The sequence below is a fragment of the Perna viridis genome, chromosome 7 (genome assembly GCF_037379345.1).
Source record: "Perna viridis isolate PV_CMFRI_1.1 ecotype Kerala chromosome 7, ASM3737934v1, whole genome shotgun sequence".
Classification (NCBI taxonomy): Eukaryota; Metazoa; Mollusca; class Bivalvia; order Mytilida; family Mytilidae; genus Perna; species Perna viridis.
Window position 1 is genome coordinate 33,547,879 of NC_142451.1, and position 16,219 is coordinate 33,564,097.

Genomic DNA, 16,219 nt, shown 5'->3' on the forward strand with positions numbered 1-16,219 from the left:
ATATTCTATTTTTAGTAACAGCAGCCATGTTTTTTTACGGATCAAATATTTCCAAATCAGATCTATGCAGGATACCCCAAGGAACATGCATACCAAGTTTGGTTCCAATTGGTCAAGTAGTTTTAGAGGAGAGGATTTTTGAAAGAAATGACATTAAAAATAGCAAAAAAAAGTCGAAAAGGGGCAATACCTCCAACATGGCATAACAAATTAAAATGAAAATTTGACCTCAGAAAGATGTCATCATACTGAACACTTTAACCCCATGTCAGAATTTGGCTAAACCTAACGGTTTTAGAGATATATGCGAAAAACTACTGTCTGACCCCTATGTTCTATTTTGGTAACGGCGGCCATGTTTTCGACAGATCAATAATCCCCACCTCAGTTCTATGCAGGATGCCTTAAGGAACATTCACACCAAGTTTGATTCCAATTGATCAAGTAGTGTCAGAGAAGAATTTTGAAAAAATTTTAGCGACGGTGATGACAATAGCTCATATGACCTTTGGCAAGGTGAGCTAATAAGTGAATCGTGATTCCATTTTCAATTTTTACAAACAGAAAGTGAAGATTTGTATTGTATTTTGATATTATGGTCCCGACTGTTAGGGATTTAGGAGCTAAAAGCATGGCTTTTCATTGAATTTAATTGCATGTTACAATCCCATGGATCTGCAATGTTATAACAAAATAATGTATACCACAATGATCAGGATTGAGTTTTGAAGTTATCATCTACACTGTTCAAGAATTAGGGGCACAAAATAATTTTACTAGCATGAAAGTGTATGAATATGGTATTGTATCATACGGTTTCACACCACAAAAGTAAGGTTTTGAACTAATAATAACTCAAAATAAAATGCAAATCTTCTCTTTTCGGTTTGAAACCTAATTGAAGGAGTAATCAAGGGAACCAAGATTACATTCTTTTGATTTCCGCTAGAATCTTGGTTCCTTTGATTACTCTTACCAAAAGGGAGGGGGCAGAAGGATAACAAGTCCCATCTTTGAAAAAAGATAACCGACGCATTGAAATTTTGTTCTTTTTCAAATAATAACACATGGAACACAATGTCAATTTTTCGATTGTTTTTTCGAACGCTATTTCAAATTTTCGATACAGTTTTTTCGAACGCCACTAAGTTAGCAGTATTTGGCCAATCGGGAAACATAAGTGCGATCATGTGATTTGCGTTTCCATAGAAGAGCGTCCTTAAGGTCAAAGGGTAAAAAGCGAAACAAAACCGACTTCGTCGCAAAAATAGCGTACGGATGCATTAAAATGTGTGTATCAAGGACTTTTGCCCCCCTTTTGGTGATTCTCTGGATGCGCAACTGAAAGGTCATGTAAATTTATGCGCTACAATATATTTCCTTTGCATCACACTATCTCATAAATATGGATCAAAGACTGAATTTCGTTAAACAGGCCTGAAATCGGATCCCATGATATGGGACCCCTACCTGATGCTGCATACCAAATATTTATAAAGAGGCTGCGATTACTAGTCGCCGAGAAAGGTGTTACGAAAATTATTTCCCCGCCCGTCCGACCACTTAGCATTTTCTATATGTGAAATTCGGCCAAAAAATCTATACACACTTCAACAACTTTTCAGTAGATCGGGCACCAGTGGCAGATCCAGCGTGGGGGGGGGGTTCCCCTTAGAAAAAAAAATGTTGAAAAAAATGGTGTCTGATATATCATGAAAAACACTTCGTGATCCTGTTAAGAATTTTGTTGTTGTCCCCCCCCCCTTACCTGAAACTCTACATCCGCCACTGGGTACGGACTTCACTCCGAACAATTTAACACAATTTGACAGCAGGTTCCCGGTCATGGCCTTAGAAATATTTGAAAATGGCCGAATTTCTAGCCATAAAGGCACGTTTTTCTTAAAAAAAAAACTTTAAAAAAAAATTTGGTTACGAAGTTTACACTTGGTCTTTGTTTATTGTTTTTAAAAAAGCACAATAAACAGTGACAATGTGCATCGTTCCTCAAGAAATACAATCAGTAAGGGACCAGTCAAAATTTATCGCCACATAGGACCAGTGCAAATAGCAATAGGACGGACACTTTTTTGATGTAATGTTATTTGTTGGGACACCACTTTTTTACTGATAATATCAATAGGACACGTTTTTTTACGAACAAATACTTGGAACTAATTTTTTGTTAACTTTAAAAAACAATTTTAACAAAAATAATAACATATAAATGCAGTAGAAAATACAATTATTTAACATAATTCATTGTAATTGGAATAACTGTATATCAGTGGCGGATCCAGAGTTTTAGGTAAGGGGGGACAAAAACATTTTTTGACAAGATCACCGGTGTTCCGAATTTGTTAGGATTTGGGGGCATGGCCTCCAAGAAAATTTTGAAATATAAAACCTCAAATCCTGCATTCTGAGGGCATCTTGACCAATTTTTCAACAATTTATAAAAATTGCAATTTTCCAAGAGCCCCCCCCCCTCTAGATCACCCACTATATATGTATTAAAATAGAAATAGCCTTATATCAATACCTCATTTGTAAGATCTTCAAAATACTGTATGTGTTAATATATTTTCAAATTAAAACTTTATAAGGAAACCATGATAAGTCACCAACTTTTTTCTTACCAAGTTGACATAGGACATCATTTTTTTTCAAGGCAGATAGCCATAGGGTTGCAACTTTTATTTAGGCTCTTATTTTTTTTCACCGGTCCTATGTGGCGATAAATTTTGAGCGGTCCCTAAGTGGCAGTGAGTTACAAAAAATAGCTGCCTGTACGGAAATATGCAGTTGCGTACATTCGGAAAAAGTAACAAAAATAAAACACACATTTTAAAGATGAAATAAAGGTTTTATGCAATGACAAATCCTTTTCAATACATAATGATACTCCAATATACACCATAAAGTAATTCGCGATATCAAAACCAACAAGTCCGGAAATTTTGTACTTTTCCGTATACATACGTTTACGTTTTACTATCTGAAAGTTTGTTTTGCACGAACTCGAAGTTCAAAATGGCTTCTTCATCAAAATCAATAACTGAATCTTCAGAAAGTTTTTCGCCACCTTATCCAGATATATTGAAGCCTGAATCTCGTTCAGTGACTTCAATGAGCGATGACGACAAATACATTGTGTTAACTGTGAAATGGGAAAACGTTGACAGATACAAGTTTCCAGCTAGGTAACGTATGAAAAGTAAATTTGATTTTCCATATCCAAACATTTATCACATATGCATACCATGAGCGTGGTATAGGCTCTGAAAAATGCTGGAGTTTCCCTCAGGGCTTTGCCTTGCCGGACTCACTGGGGCCTTGAGCGACCCCCCCCCCCCCCACAGACCCCTCGCCGTAATTTTGCGTACAATTAAAACAGGCTTAGCTACGCCCCTGACCTTCACCTTTCAAATTTACGCTGCGTTATTTTCTAGAATAATCTGGACGTGGCGGGACTACAGTATAAAGAATACCCCAGACAAAACTCAAAGCAGTTGAGGCGTACTTGGAGACGTTTAGGAAGGAAAATGGCATACGTACCAGTTCTTTGGAACCGAATGCATCATGATTTGGATGATTTATTTCATGTAATGGATGCGAAATTTGAGCCGATGCAGATGGGATGGAGCGTTGGTCGACCCATGGGTATGGTGCGTTCTGGCAGGAGGAGGAGTCCGAGAACCGAGACATTTCTTGCCGACAAGAAATGGAGCTACAGTGTCAATATAGGAGACTTTGACCCCCAACATGTGAAAGTGGAAAATGGTGAGCCCGAGTTGTCAACCAAAATATTATTTTCAGCTACCTTTAGACCTCTTATTTACGAACCTTTTTGTCGCCAAAAAATAAACTGAAGTATTTTTTGGTTACTTTTTTATGCGTGGTTGAGGCAAAAATCCATTATTTAGTTTTTCCATTCTTCTACTTTCTAAAAAAAGAAGTAAATTGAGGTACAGGGCCTATAGCCTATATGTATCAACATGTAGCCCAAGGTCTCCGTTTTGCTGTGGTGTCAAGAAAATTGCGGTAACACTTAGGGTTTTGGAGTTAAGGGAAAAAATATACTCCACCGAAAAATCGATGAAATTGACTTTTTTTTCAATGTCAAGACCCCTAGCAGAGTATTCATGATTTTTTTTATTTTCCCATAAAAAGTCGCATAATTTTGACTCATACAAGTTACAACTAAAACGTCTAAAATTTGGTAACATACGATAGATAATATAATTTTCTACATGAATAAACCACGAAAAACTAATTTTCAAAGAAATGTTAAAAGATTTACCCTTTTGATTGTAGCTTAATTTATTCTGTGGTCATGTTTGCATTTGAGCCTCAGATTCCAACCAATCACTACTGCAGTTTTCTTTTCTGGATTCAGGAAATGTAATTATCCATGCACGGTATGATGAAGGCAATGATGACTGGGGTGACATTGTGGAAAGAAAAAGAACCGTAAAACTACCAGAAAATGTGGAGGCAGATAAAGTCCACAGCTTTATGAAGTCCGATGGTACATTGATGTTAGAGGCCCCTTTATATTCAGTCAAAAGAGAAACAACTACAAATTGTCCCCTCCGAAGGAGGCGCCCTTGTCCCTAGTGATAGGCACAGCAACCTAATGAAATTTCACGTCGGAAACTTTAATCCAGAAGAAGTAACAGTTTCGTGTAAGGATGGAATCTTGACAGCCCAAGGAAAGCGTCCGAGGTCAGAAGATGGTCATGAATTAAGGGAGTATTTTTCCCGCCAAATGACCGTACCACGATCGGTTGAGGCAACGAATATTCAGTGCTTCAGAGATGAAGATGGAAACATGACAATCCGTGCACCAACCGTTGAAGATGTCGATATGGAAAAGTAGATTATTTTATGCGATGTTGAATAATGTATAGTTAGATTCATTATTTTCATAATACAGTTCCTTATTTTGTTTTCGCTGACAACATTGAAAAAGTACCAAAAGTATTATACCGTATTTGCAGCTTTTATGTTTTCTTTCAAATGTTGATTTTTACTATGTTAATAGTATCATATACATTCCTAAGGATTATATGTAATTACGATGTGTTGTATTCGGTTTTAGTTATTGAGTAAAAGGAACAAATGTGTTATGTTTTGTTATTAAAATGAGAAAGTTTTAAGATACAGTTATTATACATGCACCCAAGTTCAAGGACAACATATTTATCAAAGAATGAAGGTCAATAACTTGAGGCAAATAAAGGGAGACAATAATGTAGTTCATGTCAGAAAACAGGAACAAAGGACTTTCGTGCGCTTGCGTAAAAGAGAAATCAAGGGAACCAAGATTCGAGCGGAAATAAAAATTTAAAAATCAAAAAGTAAATGAACAACCCGGATTCCATTAAAAACTGGGTGCTTGAACCAAAAAAAATCCACGAAGAGATTCATAATGAAGGAACTCCAGCAACTAACATGTTTTATTATTTTTATTTTTTTTAAAACCTAACAGTTTCGTTATTCCTCAAAACAAAAAGCCTTAATGCTACATATCAACATTAAAACAAGATATAAAACACTTCTTCGCTGTGCGCATCTTGATATGACCGGAACAACAACGGGCAAATATGGACGCACCATTCAAACTCTTGATTTAGATTTAATGTTTGACCAGAATCAAAGTGACCTACAATGTATGGCCCTTTATTCATAAATTGTTACACATTACATCCCCCGATTTCAATTACACTTCGTTTGGAGATATGGCACTAATACGGAGATCCATTGACTTCGGGTCTAGTTATTGCTCAGGCTTGTTGCTGATTTTTAGTCTATTAATACTAAGCGGTTCCAGTAAAAACCCTAAAACCAAGACCTGTCTTCCTTTTATGGTGTGACACCTGATGGTACAATTTCAAGGAACAATTGATTTACAGCCAAATTAATGTCATAATGGAAATGCTTGTTTCTGGCCCCTGATTTATAAAATGTCTCAAGTAACAGCCCAAAAATGGTTCCAGGTTTAATTCCATTAAGATCCATTCACTTGCAGTCAAATTCTTGTCTGGAAACCAAATTGTCTACGGACGAGGACAGCACAATACTATTATACGACCGCAATTTTTTGCGTTCGTATATAAAAATATTGGTGTATTTAAAAAAAACAACTTTTAAACACAAGTTCATACAAAACTGTCATGTCAAAATTAGCAATTTATAACTATTTGAAGTATGTTCATGTGAATATCGGTTAAAGTCAGCAGCGAGACAAATCCAAAAACATGGTCTGAACAACCAAAGACGATCTACACACAACATGTAGCAAACCGAATAAAATAAATTACACATAAAAAGGAAAACAAGACGCCACACACAAAAACTAAAGCACCAGCAATTTTAACTCCATAAAAAAAACCAGGAGTAACACCAGGTGCTCTGGAAGGGAAAGGATGTCATGCCACGCCATCGGCACACGTTCTATTGCAAGTGAGTATAGAAAGGTAATATTCTAGCAACAATAATGCAACTCTTCGGAATGAATCACATAGGGGTCCCATCAAAACAATTAACACTAGAGCAATATAATTCAATTCAATTGAGTAAGATGTAAACAAAGTAAATATTGCTGAAGTTGCGGAAAATAATCGGCAATAGAAAAATTCATTTCGATAGTAACAAAAATAACCATAAACATGGGACATTACCGAATATCGCAAAAAAAAAATACAAATACAAAAATACCACTATAAATTCAAATCGCTGGGATTTGATCTTGACCTTGATATAAATTATTATCGTGCCAAAATTTACTCGAAGATTTCAAAAGAAATGAAATATATCTCTATGTACTTCCGACGCCATCACGCAATGGTAGTGTAATTGATAATAAGTGAGAACCTTGGTGAATCAGTTGACATATCACCTTTTATTTGCCTCGATACAGTTACGTCAAAGGAGCTACATCACTGCAGCTAGTTAGTGTCAAGTTCGTTTAGCAGTTATTCCGGTGACAATGAATCTAATTGAAGATATATGTGAGATAGAAACTTCATATTGGTCAATCAAATTGTGATGTCGACCGTATTACATGTGAAGTGATGATTAACATAGGGCGAATATATCCTTGATTACGAATATTATTTGACACTATCCGCGCTATTCAGAGGAAGTCCGTGTACAGGTCACAGGCTAGACAGTAACGGATGAATTGTGAAAGGTAAACATCATAGGGTAGAGATGTTGGTAAATTGCCACTAAGAAAGGGGATATTTATTATTGGGAGTAAAATTCCTCACGCCTGTCATAAAGTTTCGATTTGAAACGTCCAGTATTATCTATGTACAAATTAAAGTACAGGTATGAAGCAGACGAATGTCTATAAATTGTCTCTTTAATATCAAGTTTATTTGGGTAGATTAGATGTAGATTGGATTATTCAGAGATAATACATCATAAATATAACGGAAACTGAAATTGAGGGACTGGGCTACTCGCTCCTCTTTTTTTTGAAGTAGCCCTTGTAAAATCTGGCATCATACGAATGTATCAACAGATCGGCCATGCACAAAATTCGTTGCCATATGTATTCCGATGGTCTACTGGAACCCATGCTCCAAATTAGATCAAAATTTACATTTCAACAACATCGGTATACGAATATAGGTTGAGAATAACTATAATAAATTAATGTTCAAATGTTCGAATGGGTTGTCTCCTTCGAGGAAGACATACTTTAAATCCAAGATCTTTAAGATTGAAAAAAAAAACCAAAACAACGGACACGAAAAATACAAAAAGTACACGATTCGTAGGTGAATGCATCCTTTTGTTTAAAAATTTTGTTAATTTTGGTTAAATTTTGGCAAAAATTTAATTTAGCAAATGATAGCATGGGACCACTCTTTTATAAAGTAGTATATACGAACCGGTTACTCCCTCTTTTTTAAATTTCTAGATCCAACCCTTTGATTACAAACAGGTTAACTTAAAATATTAACACATAAATCACCTATTTCACAAGTACAACTAAAAGACCTAAAGCAGTTCCCAACTTATAACATATATAACATAACAATAAAAATGAACATGTCAGGGACCATTAGGATATCGACCAGATAGAGAACTGGCATTTCACAGTATTATCCAGTAGATCCCAATGATTCTATTTTATTTGGAAGAACATATCACAGTTTCAAACGAACAAGGAACAGACAAACTGACATTTCTCTAAATATACATGTAAGTGGGGGTATTAGTAATATTCCCTTCAAACCATAATACTAGTAACTTCTTGTTAGTACCAATAAACGAGGAAAAGATCAACCTTTAACATAAAAACAACCCACAGTTCAATTGCAGTATAATATTTAAGGAAATTTATACTGACTAGCAGTTCATTGCAATACTAGAGGCATGCAAGTGTACCTGTTTGTGTGTGGTATCCATAATTGTTATTGCTTACACTGTTGAACCTTTTCATTCAGTTGCTAACATTGTTGTACAAAGCATTTTTCTACCATTAAAATTATAGGATAGCCCTAATATGTAAGAACTATACTAGTCAAATAATAATGGTAAACAAACACAAAGGAGTAAAATCAAAATCTTTGGAATGAAAACAATCAACATATGTCGGAATAACAGTAACAAGATTGAGCCACGTCGTTTTGTCGCAGCTAAGAGAAAAGCGGTTTGTCCACTATTCGATTTAGTGAAGGCATCTGCTTTGTGATCAAGCAATGCTTCAGCGATTTCGATGTGTCCTTGCTCACATGCAGTGTGTAAGGGACAAAAACCATTGAGATTCTGAACGTTTACGGTGGCACCATGTTGAATTAATTCCCTTACAATGTTAGTATGGCCCTTATGTGACGCATAATAGAGCGCAGTGGTTCTTGAAATATTATGTTGATTTACATTTGCGCCGTTAGAAATCAACGCTTTCACCACATTAAGATGACCATGTTCTGATGCAGTATGGAGAGGACTACATTCTTCAACAGTGGAGTCGTTTACGTTTACTCCATTTTGCAAAAGAATCTCAACAATTTCTAACCGACCACCTAAGGACGCTTGATATAATGGAGTCACACCCAAATCTGCCGCAAGATTCAAATCTGATCCTTTCGATATAAGAAAGTTAACTGTTTCTGTATGACCATTACAAACGGCAGCGTGAAGAGCGGTACCATTTACAGATTGTATATTTAAGTCAGCACTTGCTTGAATAAGTCGCTTTATAACACCGATTTGACCTTTACTTGATGCATAATACAGTGCTGTGCATCCAGAGGTTGCTTGGTGATTAACTTCCGATCCGGCTTCTAAAAGTGTATTAATGACACCCAGGTAACCTTTTTCTGCAGCAGTTTGGAGGGAAGTACACCCGTCGTTTGTAGTTATATTAACTTCTGCTTTATATTTAATTAACACCTTTAAGACGTCAATATTGCCGTTCATGGCTGCCACATACAGAGGCGACACCCCCTTTCCTATTCTTAGATTCACGTTTCCCCCGTAGTCAAGAAGCGCTGAAACAACATTAAAATGACCTTTAGCGGATGCAAAATACAAAGGAGTAACAGCACTTTGACTAAGAGAGACAGCATCGGGATTTGCACCATGGTCTAGAAGTGCTTTCACAATTTCGGTGTGTCCAAGTTCTGCTGCAGTATGTAAAGCCGTGAACCCCGAATCGGCATAAGAGTTAGGATCTGCATCATTATCTAAAAGTATCTTGATTATCTTTAGGTTTCCTTTTCTGGTTAAAGTAAAGAGCTCATTCTCCATTTCTTAATCCTTTCGTACCTGAAATTGAAAGTCTTATTGCTTTACAAGAAATAAACAATAAACCATAACATAAATAAGACGCACGTCAAAAAACATTGTCACGACTCCGTTATTTGGAAAAAAAAGACTTCTTCTGGAGTCGATTTTATGCCGAATTTTTAATTTCTAGTTTTGGCTCCAAGTCACTGCTTCACGCAATAGTTACTCTGCCTCCTACAGGAACAACCATATGATTTCGGGTAGAGGGGGCTAAGAACTTGATTTTTTTTCAGTTTAATTTCTGACCTGACTTTTTATTTTTTATACCCTAGACAGTCCTGATTTTTTTCCAAACCAGATCCTGACTTTATTTCCACGACTTGCACTCTGCCTTTTTATTTTTCCCAATTGTTCATCCATTTTTTTTTGTATCTTACATTTGATTTCAAATTTTATCCTAGCCAGTGATTGCTATCTCATTCACTAGAATATACTGCTTTTCTCATCTTGATATCTTGATCATCCTTTCTTTAATAATATACTAAATCGAGTTGTTCTTTCAAATTTAATTTTCATGTATATATAGTCGCTGTATGGGTAGTCAAATGATGTTTGTCATACAATTCAGAACCAAAACTTAACCTATATAGTTAGTGTTTGCGGTATAAGAGAGACAATCCTGGTATTAATTATTTCATTGTACAAACAATATATCGTTGGTTACACAAATAACCGATAATTGTCAATGAACCAAATCCAAAATATGATTCTAAAGAAAATCCAAACGAGTTCAGCCATAAACTCTATCAATATTATTAGGTTATTAAAAATAAAAAAAAAAACAAAGTTGTTTTTTTTTTAAATAAAGGTTTGTCATAGCTTGTTTACTCATGGTCCTAATATGTCTCACAAGTGATTTCTTCACCAAATAACAAAGTCCTTAACAGGAACATAACAGATCACGAGTGCCATCAGGATGTACTTTTATTAACAGAGTACTTATGTGTCTAATTGCTTTTGTATTTGCTTGATCCAATATGGGCATAACCTTTCAAATAAAATCTTCAAGGCCAGTTATAGATTGATTTCTTTCTGAGACAAAGTTGATAAACTTAAGTATGGTCCACATTTTAACTACTGTTGTTAAATTTGTTCACATTATACTGTCTCCCGTTTATTCGAAATTTACAGTAAAGCAAATTTTAAAATTTATGAAACACTAAGTCTTCATTTCTTGTATTGCATGTGGTAGAACTTCTTAGTGCTGGATTTGGCTTTCTATTTCGATGCTTTTGGATTGGAATTGTATACAATTTATTTTGGGATTTAGATCTTCCTTAATATTTGATTTTAATGCTACTGATGAGAAGTTACCCCTTGAAGCACGTGTACAGCATATCGCTACTGATGAGAGTGTACCCCTTGAAGCACGTGTACAGCATATCGCTACTGATGAGAGTGTACCCCTTGAAGCACGTGTACAGCATATCGCTACTGATGAGAGTGTACCCCTTGAAGCACGTGTACAGCATATCGCTACTGATGAGAGTGTACCCCTTGAAGCACGTGGACAGCATATCGAAATATGTAATATTATATGATTGGTACTTTTGTATTTAAAGGGAATAACAGAGAGAAAGGGTAAATTATAGTTAATTATTGTGTCTTTGATAATTAAATGTTTGAGATTGAAGAATTCAAACTTTAATATTATACAAATATAAGGAACTTTCTGTGATTGAAATGCTTTGAGGTTAATAAATGGTTTTATGTATATCGTTTGGTATATTCCATCTTTTAATGGATGTTAAATTGCATATAATCATAAATAAGACAGCTAAAAAACATTGTACAATTCATAAATCACTATTCTTGGGACAATTTGTATACCCTGGGATGGATGCAGGACTTTTGAGAAAGGAATAAATAAAAATGAGATGCCCAGCCTACTATTTGCTAATTATTGCACGTAATTAACCAAATTTTCCAACAAAAATTGGGGGGGGGTGGGCGGTTTCAACCCCCAGCTAAACCCCCCCTTTCATTGGATCAGCAACTGTATACAGTACGTGTTAAATTCAGATTTGTTTCAATAACATACACATATTGGTGTATTTAATCAACAAATTGTCTATTGATTTTAAGTGAACATAGTTTCTAACAACGAGTTACCCCAAATTTGACTCAAACTGTATACGTAACAGACCTGACTGTCTACGTTTCATATATAGTATACACTGGGATTCTATGATAATTCAAGTGACCTCGTCTTTATATTTAGAAAAACAGCTGAATTATCAAAGGAGACCTACCTGTATTTTAATTCCTGCATCTGACTTAAACATGTTTCTGTACAACTTCTTCCTGCCAACATGGATTTATAAGACCAATGTAAAGTACTTCCGGTTTCTATTTTGAACGACTACGTAAACAGTTTCTATTTATAATGTTCACATTTTACATTGTGTGACACTATATTGACATCAAATTATTATCATTTTCGAAAAATACAATAATCAATATTCGAGGACGGAAATTCTTAAAATATACCCCAGTGGCGGATCCAGGAGGGAAGGTGCAAGGGTGGGCACCCCCTTTTTTAATTGTGTAAAATCGACAAAGACCTGTATAGCACCCCTTTTTCTGAGGAATCCTGGCTTACACCTATCCTTTTCAAAGTGTCTCGATCCACCCATGGAAAGGGTGTTACCAAATATTTAACTTATATTCGAATAGGCTGGCACTTATTTAATCGTATACTATTAGACTCGTCCTCAAATACTTTATCAATTAGACTTAAAAGCGAGAAATTTCTCAAAATAAAAAAAATAGTGACGTATCTTAGGTAAAACACATTTTAGAGTGACTTTGTCTAAATATTCAATTTCATCTAACTTTAATGAGCTCCACGTGTGTGTGTGTGTGTGTGTGTGTGTGTGTGTGTGTGTGTGTGTGTGTGTTTTGTCTGAGTTTTTTGACAAAAAACTAAAAAAAAAAGACAAACAAACAAAACAATTTCAACACCGCAAACAACAAAAACAAACAAACAAACACAAACAACACCACCACCACCAACAACAACAACAAAAAATGATAAAAAACAGAAACACGCAAACAAACAATTAAACAAAATTAAAAACTGATTTTTAAGTCTGCAAAAGAAAATAAAATCTCAATTTTCTTTCGTCAATCAGTTTTTTTTTTGGTTTAGCAAAAATAAATATGACTCTGAATTAATACTCTTAATGATGGTTATAGATCGAACAAAGTTATCTTTCATTTGATAGTGATCTCATGGTAGCTTGATCGCCTCGAGTGCGGGAGGTCGTATGTTCGATCAAGACAGACTGGAATCACAGCAAAGACTTTATAAACTACCCCGTCGAGCATGATGGTTGGCTCGGAGTCAAACTAATTTGTCCGAGTAGCTATATAGGGTGGCCAATTAAAATGCGCGGCTCAGCGAACTAGTAAAAACCAGGTCTGTTTAGTGTCTTTTTTGTCGCAAAAAATAATAATAATAAAAAAAAAATAATAAAAAAAATCAAAAAAACAAAAAAACAAAAAACAAAAAACTGAAGCATTTTTATATATAACTTATTATATCTAAACAACATCAAAAATGTTAATATTTAGTATATATATGATGAAGAAAAAAATATTTGAAACCTTTGTTTTAATTATCGATGTATTCAATATATCTGTTCATTTCAGGTGCTAATTTCACAGTTTCAAGGTGCCAATAATGATCGTTTCATAAAAAGGGGAATTTCAGAATTTCATATTTTCTCCCATTTACCAGTAATCGGAATGTTTTATTTTCGTATTTCAAGCAAGCTTTTCTATATTCAAATACATTTATATAGCATCTTAGCTTTCTAATGAGCCAAAGTAATGCATAATCAAACTTATTCAAGCCCATTTAGGCGAAAGAATGCTACACTTACACTACTAAATCTGCCCAAATATGAAAGAAAATGATCGTATATATCGTAAACTGTACATAATGTCTTTCTGTAATACATTAACAAGATCTTTATGTACCAATAATATTGCCTAACATAGATGCTTAATTTCTCTGCTTAAACATTCCAAAACGACAAAATTTAAAAGAAAGGAAGTTCCAGAATTACAGATTATCACTCATTTTACCGATATAATGTATTTCTTATTAATAAAAAAACATGAATTTGTTTGCAATGATAATTATTTTGATAGCTGGTAAGGTTTCAAAGAAGCAACTAAGGTGAATAATTGAAACAGCCTAACTTGAATACTTCATTGGAAAAAAATGGGTGTGTCAGTTAGTTACAATAAATGCTACCCGTTCTTTATACATGTGTAAAAACTCTACAAATTCTTTATGATATATGTCATAGCCTTGTTTGTACTAGACGATGTCCGAGAACAAAAAATAATTTATCATACTCTGAATTATCAATTTTGTTGCAACCTTCTTTTGATATTTAGCAGTATTCATGTGTTTCCAAATTACCCACTTCTCTTTGATCAGAATTGAGTCAATTAGTAGCACGTTCTTACCGACAGTTTGCGTACCTAGAAATATTACCTTTTCTGAATTATGTATCTGGCCAAACCCTATAATTCCACCTGATAAGTTTATCATCCCAAATATTTCCTTCCAAATTTCTTTGACTAAGTTACAATGTACAAAGAAGTGGAGGAAGCTTTCGTTTTCTTAAACAAAAGTGACATTCACTTTTTGACCGATTATTTTTTTTTTTGTAGCATTTCTTCAGTGTATATAACATTAAGCAATATTTTTCATTGAAGTTGCTTGGCCTTTTTGTTTGCAAAATTATCACGTACACTCCCATATTTTTTCCACTCAATATTTTTTTGAAAGTGGACCTCCCAATTTAGGTCAAAATGTTTGGGAAGCCATAGAGTGACTGTATCATTTTCGGCTTGATATTTTTTGTTTCCATAATCTTTCCCTCTTGTACGAACTGCGTCTTATTTATCTCAAACGGTAGCTTCTTTTCTGACTCTAAGTTAATATTACATGTCTTCAGTATATTAATATTATTGGTTGTAAAAGCTGCTTTTATTTGGCCACATCATATGTTTAGATTAAAATATAACGTTTTTTTGTATTATAAGAGTTAGTGTAAACCCTATATCATCTACAATATATATCGCATACCCTATACCACACCTCTAGATCTATATCGCATACCCTATACCACACCTCTAGATCTATATCGCATACCCTATATCACACTCTAGACCTATATTGCATACCTTATATCACACCCTAGACATATATCGTATACCTTATATCGCACCCCTTCACAGACAATGCTTGAAGTATTGTCAAAATATATGATATAATGAACATGGCATGTTAAAATATGTATCACATGCTGTATCAACCCCTCGATCTATATCACCCGCGGTCCAATGGCCCTTGGGGTGATATAGCATTCTCGGGTCGATACAGCATGCGATACAGATTTTGAAATGTAATATTCAGTATATATTGTGCTATCCAATTCCGTTTATCATTTAATTGACTAAAAATGGTTGTCTTTAACCAAATTGTTTAAAATAACAATAAGATCGTTTTATTAGTTGTTTTTTATTTGTTTTTTTTTAAATTTCAGAGTTTCTGAACTTTTTACATCATTCTATCTTATGAACAAGTTTGAGAAGTTCAAAATGCATTTCCATTGACGCAAAGATCTTAACCATTGTAAGAGTTATTCACTTAAACATTTTTTATAGTCTGAATAAACAAAATATACTTTTCTGTGACAAATCATAACTCTAATAAGGCATCCATAGCATTTCTCAACATATGATGACTTATAGGTACGTCAGTCATTTATTAAATGTGAAAACTTGAACCTACGAGGCTATTAATATAATTGCTCACATTCAATCATGTTTAAACAATGATATCAGAAAACAAATCACTAGTCACTCACACAATGGCTAAAACATTGAAATAATGAAAATTACCATTTTCATCATTTTATTATCAGTGTGGCCAGGAAGCGGAGATATTAGCGAATACCTTGAGGAAATGTTATAGGAATCTTCACCATAAATGCGCAAGGGGTACATTTGAATTATATACGATTTGTGTACACTATAAACGATCATTTTCTTCATATTGGGACATATTTTTAGGGTACAATTCTTTCGTCTAAATCCCGTAAATAAGTTTAATGATGCATTACTTTGCCCCATTAGAAAGCCAAGATGCCATATAAATATATTTGAATATGCAAAAGCATGGTTGAAGAACGGTATTTGAAAACAGTTGTCAATTACAGATGAAATGGAAGAAAATATGACATTCCGAAAATTCCACTTTTTATGAAAAAGTTATTATTTTCACATTGAAGCTGAAACATAATACCATGAAATGAGCAGATATATTGAATACATCGATAATTATAACAAAATTTCCTAACATGTTTTTTTTCCATCGTATTTATGT

At 34.4% G+C, this 16,219-nt stretch overlaps 1 protein-coding gene and 1 pseudogene across 2 annotated transcripts; one reads left to right on the top strand and one right to left on the bottom strand.

The window, feature by feature from the left end:
* Positions 1-3,291: 3,291 nt before the first annotated feature.
* On the top strand, positions 3,292-5,129 carry LOC148612391 (heat shock protein beta-1-like; annotated as a pseudogene). The gene is made up of 2 exons (XR_015924379.1): positions 3,292-3,783; positions 4,400-5,129. The product of XR_015924379.1 is annotated as a heat shock protein beta-1-like (transcript).
* A 2,933-nt stretch (positions 5,130-8,062) lies between these two features.
* Positions 8,063-12,162, bottom strand: LOC148612392 (uncharacterized). The gene is made up of 2 exons (XM_088593777.1): positions 12,063-12,162; positions 8,063-9,789 (listed from the first exon to the last, which is right to left on the bottom strand). Exon 2 carries the CDS (start codon positions 9,769-9,771, stop codon positions 8,539-8,541), a length of 1,233 nt encoding a protein of 410 aa, XP_088449903.1. The 5' UTR covers positions 9,772-9,789; positions 12,063-12,162; the 3' UTR covers positions 8,063-8,538.
* Positions 12,163-16,219: the final 4,057 nt, after the last annotated feature.

Coding starts and splice junctions, on each gene's coding strand:
- LOC148612392 (XM_088593777.1), bottom strand. CDS start 9,771: ATGGAGAATGAGCTCTTTACTTTAACCAGAAAAGGAAACCTAAAGATA.